Below are 9,892 nucleotides of genomic sequence, written 5' to 3'. Positions count from 1 at the left end.
TTTTATATATATATATATATATATATATATATATATATATATATATAATTTTTGTTAATTTGAAAAAAATTGATTTTTTTTTTTTTAAAATTGTTTAAGGAAGTCGTCATTGTAAACACGAACTTCTCTAATGAAGTCGCCTTTGTAAATGGCGACTTGTAACTTAAAAAAAAAGGTGTTTTGGTTAATAGTTTTCAAAATGGAGTATTTAGGTAATATTTTTTAAAAGAGATTATTCCAAAAAAAAAAAACCTGATTAAGACCTATGAAATTGAAATAAAACGTCGTAAAAATTTATATTTCAATTTTGAAATTTTTTCATATGTTTAATTTAATTAATAATATATGAATAATTAATGCATCTAGATGATTTTATATCATATAATTATATGTCATGTCATTAAAAATATATAAATTCGTTAATTTTTAATTTAAAAATCCGAGTAAGAGACCAAAGTTGTCGACTTTTAAAATAAGATAATTAATTTCGTGAATCTGTAAAAATAAGATGTTAGAATTGAAATTAAACTTAAAATATAATATAGAGTAAAAAAAATTTATTGTAAAATATCATATGAAAAAATATAAAGCAAAAAATTTGTAATAACATGTTAAACATTAAAAAATAATAAAAATTTAAGAAGACCCCATCTCTCTCTCTCTCTGACAACAAGGCATGATCTAGGCCTTCCTATTGAAGCATAAATTCACAAATCTTCCTACGGAGAAAACAATTTTAATATTAAGTAAGAATCATAATTGAAATCGAATAACACCTGAACCAGAATCTTAAAATTTAAGCTATTTTATAAACCAAAAAACAATTAGTGGACTGTGAACTTGTGGCACTTATTTAAAATAGTCGTAAAAATTCAACTTGTGGCCTTACATCATCAAGGCATGATTCAGCATTAATTTCTTATGATCACGGAAGTAAAAAAACAAAAAGAACCACAAACCTTCAATTGTTCGAATTTTGGATCAACCACCATGTAGACAAGAAGCAAAACGCGATCGTGATCGAAGAACTCCATGATTCAAACCAATAAAACAAAATGGTGGTGAAAAGATTTAACATATACAACTAAAAACAAAATATTTTGGATGAAGAATTTAGAAGAACAATAGAAAGATCAAAGACATATCTTAAAAAAAAATTAAAGTTAAAATAGCAAGATTGCATCACAATTATTTTTTATTTTAAGTAAATAAGTATTACTTTATAAAAATATTCCTGATATTATTCCTTTTAAAAAAGTTTAATGGACATTTTAGCTTCTATAAAAAAAATAATAGATGATTAAATATAAAATCTATATTTTTCAACGGATGTATTTTTACATTTCATATTTCTATAACTTATGAATTTTTGACATTTCTTATTATTTTCAGTCAATGTATTTTCTCTTTTTTAAATTCTTTTTAGTCAATATTTTTGATATTTGTTTTTTTTAATATTTTTCAAATTCAAAGTCTAATAAATATGTTTTAGTTTTTGAGTAGATATTAGATAAGTGGTATTTGATAACATTTTCTCTTATCATTGATTAATTAGTTATAAGTTAGTTTTAAACTCAATTATTATCACCAAATAACTTTTTTTACAACATCTAAGTTGAGGTGAAAATAGATCAAGACTTTTTAAACATAATGATCTATATCGATATTTAACATGTTTAAATGGATTATTATAAAATAAAATTTAAATATAATATACTCTAAAAATTTATGCTAAATATTGAAATAAAATTTAAAATCATTACCGAGTTAACTTTTTTTTTTTGTCTATTTACAAAAATATACTTGTAAGTATGATGTTGATTTTGATAAAATAATAGTGAAATAAATCAGACTTTAAACCAAATCATAACAATGAACTTTGTTACAAATAAAATAAAAAATTCAAGCATCATATTTTTAATATAGGCTAATCTCAAGCTACATCTGAACAACATTTTTTAAAGGGTGAGAAATCAAGTCATATAATAGTAAATTGGGGACCACTCTACTATCATTACTTATTTATTTATTTTATTGAATTTTCATTTTGTGTGAGTTGGATTCCAAGAACTCACCAGAGTGAGTGCATGCTTTAAGGTTCAAATAAAAATTAAGAGAAATAAATCGATAGCATGTGTTAAATCCACCGCAAAGATGTTTATTATTTTTTTGACGAAACATTCTCAAATTAAAAACCAATACATTTAAATTTTGTGTGTGTTATTTAAAATATTAATCATATTAATTATTAATATTATTTGTAGTTTCAAAAAATAAAAGAACGAAGAATATACCTAAATATTTTTCCGAAAATCCTTAAATTAAAAGAGAAAATGATTTAAAAAAAAAAGAAAAAAAAAATTGAATGGACATACACAAATAAGTGTAATCAATTTTACGGTGACAAAATAAGATATTTTTATTACTTATGATTTAAATATAAACATTTTACAAATAAAGAAAGATGGAAATAACGTCACGAATATTTATTATATCTATTTCCTTTTGTTCGTGTTTCCTACGTAAAAGTGTTTTACTGGTGAAATAAACAAAGCAATTACGTTTATATATATTAGGGGAAAACGCAAACAACAACACACATTGAACGAGAGCGATACCAATCTCGCTTTCCAGTAATGGCGGTACTTCACAGCAATTGGGTCAAGGTTCCTTCTTTCCCTTCCTTTTTTAATTATTATTGTGAATTTTATAAATATTCTCGCTTTTTGAACTCTCTCTCTTTCACATCCACTCTTCAAATTTATTTTTATTCTTTCTTTCCAATTTTCTGTTCGGTTTAGCTTATTCAATCATATGATTTATATATGATGGAATTTTGTTACTAAAGGACGAAAAATGTTTGTGAAGTGAAAAATTGGGGGTTTAGTTTAGGGATTCTTTCGTGCGCTGTTGATAGTGATACACCACTGAGTGGGTACCTTTGTTTATTTTTCTAGATGGAATCAAAATACTAATTACATTTTCTAAATTATTATTATTTTTTTTGTGTGGAAAAAAAACCTATTTATTCTTTTCATTTAATTTTGTATAAGGACTTGTTTGATTGAAGAATATTTTGAGAAAAATAACATTGAATAGAGTGAAGTTAGTTAAATTTTGCTTATGTTTTGGGTTACTAAATATGATTATTTTTTTGCTTATATTTGACTTTAGAGTTGCATATTCGAACATCTTTTAGGGTGAGGAAATATCACATATAGTCTATGATTAATTAATGATTGAAAAATTATTCAAAACTTTAACCACAGTTAATGTTCTATTTGCAAGTAGAAACTTATGGTATGACTAGTCTTCACAATTGAGAGTGAGGCGGGACCCAATTGACTATAGTTTGAAAAGAAATAAGGAAAACAAATATTAGTCCCTCAAAATTTAAGTTGTATTTGTTTATCTTGTATTTGTTAAATTAACACCAATCAAACCACTGTCTCAATCATAAGATCATCGAGGATATTCTCGCCTCTATTTAAAGGTGAAGACGTTGGTGGAAATTTGTAACAATTTTGTAAATCACATGTGACACTTTCCCACTCTCACAATAGTTGAAGAAACTAATCCCTTAAAAATTTAAAACTCATATTTATGACTAAATATGCATGTTAGTTCTTGAATTTGTAAGGATTGGTCGACTTAGTCTCCTAAATTTGTAAACTAGTAATTTAGTTTCTTAAATTTTAAAATATCAATCAATTTTGTAATCTTTTCAAATTTTGAACCACAATTTTTAAAAGTTTTATGCTTGTTTTGATATAGTAATTTAAGTTAATATGTATGTTTTTTTTATTGATTTTGATGAATGTTTACTAAATAAATATTTTGATGGAAGGCTAAATAGAGTGATACTCTTAAATTTAAGAGGTTAATTTACTATTTTAAAAATTGAGAGATTAAATTAAAGGACTCTTACAATTAAAATACTTATTTACTCGAAATTTAATTTTGAGATCATTTATTAAGTTGAAAATGATGTATGTCATCTTCATACTCTTGAAATACTTATAGCCCCTAGAAATCATAAATATTAATATATGTTTAGTTTTTTAAAATAATTAGAATATTGATAATTTTTATCATTTGAAAGATTGACATGATTTTTTATGCTAAAAATACATGATATTCCCCTAAAATTGTTAAAATGGAATTTTCATTTTTTTTAACTCTTGTGTCAGCTTGATCAAAGAGGAACCTCACAAGGAGCAAGAAGTTCACATGCTATTGCCGTAGTAGGACATAAGGTTTATGCATTTGGGGGTGAGTTTGTGCCACGTGTCCCTGTCGATAACAAATTGCACGTGTACGACCTAGATACTTTGACATGGTCTATTGCTGATGTATCTGGTAATACCCCGCCGCCACGTGTCGGTGTCACAATGGCTGCAGTTGGAGAAACAATCTATGTATTTGGTGGAAGAGATGTTGAACACAAAGAACTCAATGAACTCTATTCTTTTGACACTAAGACCAACAATTGGGCCTTGATTTCAAGTGGAGATATTGGGCCTCCTCACCGGAGCTACCACTCCACGACCGCTGATGACCGACGTGTGTATATTTTTGGTGGTTGTGGAGTCGCCGGAAGGCTCAATGATTTATGGGCCTTTGATGTTGTTGATGGCAAGTGGGTTGAATTTCCTTCTCCTGGTGACAATTGTAAGGGAAGAGGTGGGCCGGGCTTAATAGTGGCTCAAGGAAAAATATGGGTTGTGTATGGTTTCGCTGGAATGGAAACGGATGACGTACATCGCTTTGATCTGGCCCATAAGACATGGGCCCAAGTGGAAACAAGTGGGCAGAAACCAACGGCCCGCAGTGTGTTTTCCACTTGTTTGATTGGGAAACACATAATTGTATATGGTGGGGAAATTGACCCAAGTGATCAAGGTCACATGGGTGCTGGTCAATTTTCCGGTGAAGTTTATGCGTTAGACACTGAAACATTATCATGGACAAGGTTGGACGATAAAGTAGAATCAGGTGGCCATCCAGGGCCCCGTGGGTGGTGCGCATTCGCTAGTGCTAGTCGAGGCGGCCAAGCAGGATTATTGGTATATGGTGGCAACTCTCCTAGTAATGACAGGCTTGATGACATTTTCTTCCTTGCTCTTGCTCAAAGTTAGTTGTTGCATAAAGTTAGTTGTTGCATAATGTGTGATGAATTGTAGGTGTATGTAGTTGTGATAAGAGGACAATATTGCATGTGAACTTAGGTTTGTTTATGTTTGTGAATGTCCTTGTGTGTTGGAATAAAATGGCAACAGATGTGTGACGATTGTTGAATGGATGATTTAGTGGCTTAGTTATTTTTGTCTCTTGAATTGGGCTTTCTAATTTCATGTTGGCTGGTTTGAAAGCTTTGTTTTTTTTGTTTAATCTGTTTCAGCAAACATGTTGAAGAGTATTAAGATTTTTTTCCCCTGAAATTCTTTACACATATTACCTTTTTATAGTTTTTACTTACACTTTGCAAAATTTATCTGTAATTATGGGAATTTGAGCTGTAGTCATGTGAGTGTAAATGCCCAAATTTAGTTAGGAGACAAATGCTTTATTCTATCCCATAGATGCAACTTAATTGATAGTTACAAAGACTCATGTTGGAACTGCGATTCTGCAAGTCACTAGACTACTTAGTAAAAAAGAAAAATGATCTGACCATCTATTTGTACTTTTTGTACTATGCCTAAGTTTTTTATGAATAAGTTTTTGAGGAATTTATTTTTTGATAAGATAATATAAAGAAATATATATGGTTATTTTATTCTAAAAGAAAATAAGTGATTTAAATTATACAGTACTTGTAATTGATAAGTATTAAAATGTGTGAATAAAAAAAGTATTACAATATAAGTTAAAATCTCCATGATCCTTCCTAGGTCCACCTAGCACTAAAGGATTTTGCAAGTGCTGATATAAAACAATGGCCATTTCTAAAATAATGCATTTCTTTTTCACTTTCATTGTGCCTGCTTAATATAATGGTCTCGAAGACCTAACACTATACACCACAAACAAACTTATGGATTTAGATTATCTACTCTTATAGAATGACGTTGTAATAGATTAAAACCATTCAATTTTAAATTGATGGTCAAAATTATTTTACTTAATTTTATTGATGTATAATTTGAATCGTCCGATTTTAAATTAATAATTGAGATTGTTTATTGCATCAAATTGGGTAAACTTCACTACGCGAAAAAACGCATATTACAACGTTTTTTTTAAGCCATTTACAGCGCTTTTTCAAAAAAATAAGCGCTGTGGAAACGAGCGTTGTAAATGATACAACAACGCTTTTAAAAAAGCGCTATAAAACATGTAAATACAACGCGCGCTTGTTATGCACATTTTACAGCGCTTCTTCACAAAAAAGCGCTGTAATATGCACCCCATTATATGAGTTATGGGTGTGCTTTTTACAGCGCTTTCTCAAAAAAACGCTCTAAAATGCCCAACCATAATTTCATATATGGGTGGACATATTAGAGCGCTTTCTAAAAAAAGCGCTGTAATATGCCCAACCATAATTTCATACATGGGTGGGCATATTACAGCGCTTTCTCACAAAAGCGCTGTAATATGCCCACCCATAATTTCATATATGGGTGGGCATTTTACAGCGCTTTGTTGAGAAAGCGCTGTAAAATGCACACCCATAATTTCATATATGGGTGTGCATATTACAACGCTTTCTCAAAAAAGCGCTGTAAAATGCCCAACCATAATTTCATATTATGGGTCTGCATTTTAAAGCGCTTTAGAACAACATTTTACAGCGCTTTTTAAAAAAAGCGCTGTAAAATGTATGTTTTTTTTTTTTAAACGCTGTACATTAATTATTTGAAATGAAAAGCGCTTTTTAGCTTTTTATGGCATTTTTTTTAAAAAGCGCTGTCTTTTATCTTTGTATCCAAAATTATTTTGATCCAAAATCACTTCACAATCAGTGCACACAACAACAAAACATATTCAAATACCATAGGCAGTTCACACAATCAGTAGAACAGAAATCAAAACTCTGTAACTTTATTAACATATATGTAACTCTGTAACTCTGTAATTTACAACCTAAGTAACTACATTCAGATACATATATACAACCTAATTTACAACCTAATTAACTACATTCAGATACGTATATATATATATAACCTAATTTACAACCTAAACTACATTCAGATCCATATTCATGTTCATATATTGTGTCCTATGATCATTTACATATAATAACTAACAGAATATACATTATATGCACTAGCTACCATATAATATTCAGATCCATTGCCCAGCAGCAAGCTATTTCCCAGAAAATCAAATAATTTTCAAGTCAAGCACGTACTGACACAATTCTTCCTTTAATTCCATCAGATCTTCCTCAGAATATGATGGACTGGAATTGGCAAAGTACTGCAATATAAAAATTGAACATATTATATTAAGTTAGTATCAAATATATAGATAATTTATATATGAAAATCATATAAGAATATGATGGACTGGAATTGACAAAGTACTGCAATATAAAAATTGAACATATTATATTAAGTTAGTATCAAATATATAGATAATTTATATATGAAAATCATATAATGCAAATACCGTACCGTTTCTGGGATAATAGTTTTATTCTTCTCAACAATCTCCTTCATGAATCTCAATATGTAGTACCCACAGTCGATGTTATTTGTTTGACGAGGGCACTTTATTGAGATCCATGTAATGTTATTAGACTTCTGCTTCGACACTTTAGCACCTCTTTGAGCTCGATAAACTTTTAAGGCACTATCGAATGAATAAATGTGATTATTAGAGCATGAATATATATATATATATATATATAGTGGTTTATTTATTTGGACCTACAAAAATGAGGTAAAATGTTAGTTTATTGAATCTGAAAAAATAAAAAACCTTAGGCAATAAATGTGACAAACCTTTTCGGGAGATGTAACTGATTTGTCCTTGGGAATCTTTTTTTCGAGGGCAACAAGGTGTGTGGGCCATGCCACGTAACTGCCAATAGCGTCGCTTAAGAACTTCATATCTCCATCGTTGTCCGGTATGGGCAACGGTGCAGTTGGTTCGAAAGCAACCGTAGGCGATACTTTGACATGGCCCGCGGGGATCGGAATATTGTGCAATACTTCTCCCGAAGTATTGTGCAATATTCCTTTTCCCACCTTCCGTTGAGTCGGCGAGGACAAGTATAGGACACATGTAGTGACACCCTACATCAATAGTTAAAACATAAGTACAGTTAATATATAAGTTTGTTTAATACATAAGTAATTACATAAGCAAGTAAGTAGTAAGTAATTAATTACCTCGGGAATACTCTTCAAACCGACGTTGCAACTCCCGGTTTCACTCTCCATTTGTATTTCAGGTTGGAGCTGAACCGGAAGTTGCTTGTCTTTATTCGTATTCACCAAGAGTGCCACTTGCTCCGATAAGATTCTGAGCTTCTCTAATACTTCCTCGTTGGAAGGTTTTTGGCGCTTCTCTTGAGGAAAAAAGCTTTTGGGAGTTACGCCAAATCCTTTCCCCCTCACTCGACCGGAATACTCAGGGACATTAAACACTTTCCCAAGAATGTCCCTGCACGTATCCTTGTTGCCCTCTTGAGTTTCAGAACTTTGTTCAATAGTTTCCTAAAATACATGTAACATTAAAAAGATAAGTTCAATAGCATTTTTAAAATACAATATTAAAAAATATTAAAGTGATAATATACTTACACAAAGTTCTACAACTTTCTTGACATTTTCATTATCAACCACTCCTTCTTTGTTAACACGCGCTTCCTTCCATAAGATATGACGACCCAAGGGTTGATCGGCTTGGGTGTCTTTTCTCTATTCGTTAAAATCATAAACAAAATAATACAAATTAGTTACACACTATAGTTTATAATACAAATTACAAGTGATGTTTAATTACTTACAATTTTTTGTTCAAGGCGTGCATATCCCATACGTGATTTCTTGTATGGGTGTTTTGGGTTGCTTGCCCGTTCGCGATTTGCCTTACTAATATTCTATATAAAAAAAAAATAGCAATTGTGTAAAAATTTAAAATACGCTACGAATATGAATAATAAAACACAAATGCTAATAAATTAATCACTTACGACAAACGCCGGGTCAGAACGTTTGGAAACAAATGCACTCCATTCATCCTTTGATATATAATGTTGATATATCTTTGGAGGTTCAGCATTTGTGTTTCCTTCTCTATCTTTTAGATAGAAATTTGAGAGATGGGATCTAAATCCACGATGGATTTTCCCAGCAACTCTCAAAACATATGACTTTCGTTCCTCATCAAGAACAAAAGTGGTCTGCAATGAAAACAATTATAAGTAATGTATTTTACAGAAAAAAAATTATAAATGACAAAAGAGTAGATCAAAATATTTACTTGAATGTCATTCCAGATGATATCTTTGGCATCCTTCAACGCCTTATCTCTCCAGTTGTCTATTGTTATTGGGACATTTTGACGAACAACAGCCCCAATGTAGCTTACAAACATGGAGCTGTTGGGGTCAACTGGCTGACCACTCTCGTTCCAGCCAACCTAATAAACTCATATAGTAAGTACATGCCCTAAACCCTAAAAAAAGATAAAAAAACACACAGCAAACAGAGTATATATAGTATACCTCAAATTTAATGCCACTGCTCCGTGCTTTAATCACCCTTTGCATGATAGTTGCACCACGTTTGACTTCTTTTTCGTAAGTCTTAGAGGTGCCAACTTCTTCATTTTGAACTTCTAAATCTTTGTTTGTATCCATTTAACTACAACAAGTTCAACATGCACTTTAGTATAACATCAACAAGCTCAACATGGATCATGCATTATTATA

At 30.4% G+C, this 9,892-nt stretch overlaps 1 protein-coding gene across 1 annotated transcript; it reads left to right on the top strand.

The window, feature by feature from the left end:
* The first annotated feature begins 2,511 nt into the window (after window positions 1-2,511).
* Window positions 2,512-5,302, top strand: LOC101493578 (thiohydroximate-O-sulfate sulfur/sulfate-lyase (nitrile-forming) NSP5). Its single transcript, XM_004488752.4, has 2 exons — window positions 2,512-2,666; window positions 4,191-5,302. Exons 1-2 carry the CDS (start codon window positions 2,637-2,639, stop codon window positions 5,136-5,138), a joined length of 978 nt encoding a protein of 325 aa, XP_004488809.1. The 5' UTR covers window positions 2,512-2,636; the 3' UTR covers window positions 5,139-5,302.
* The last annotated feature ends 4,590 nt before the right edge of the window (window positions 5,303-9,892 follow it).

This window comes from Cicer arietinum, chromosome 1, assembly GCF_000331145.2.
Source record: "Cicer arietinum cultivar CDC Frontier isolate Library 1 chromosome 1, Cicar.CDCFrontier_v2.0, whole genome shotgun sequence".
Lineage (NCBI taxonomy): Eukaryota > Viridiplantae > Streptophyta > Magnoliopsida > Fabales > Fabaceae > Cicer > Cicer arietinum.
Note: the sequence above shows the minus strand (reverse complement) of the source record. Positions and strands in the feature narration are given on the sequence as shown.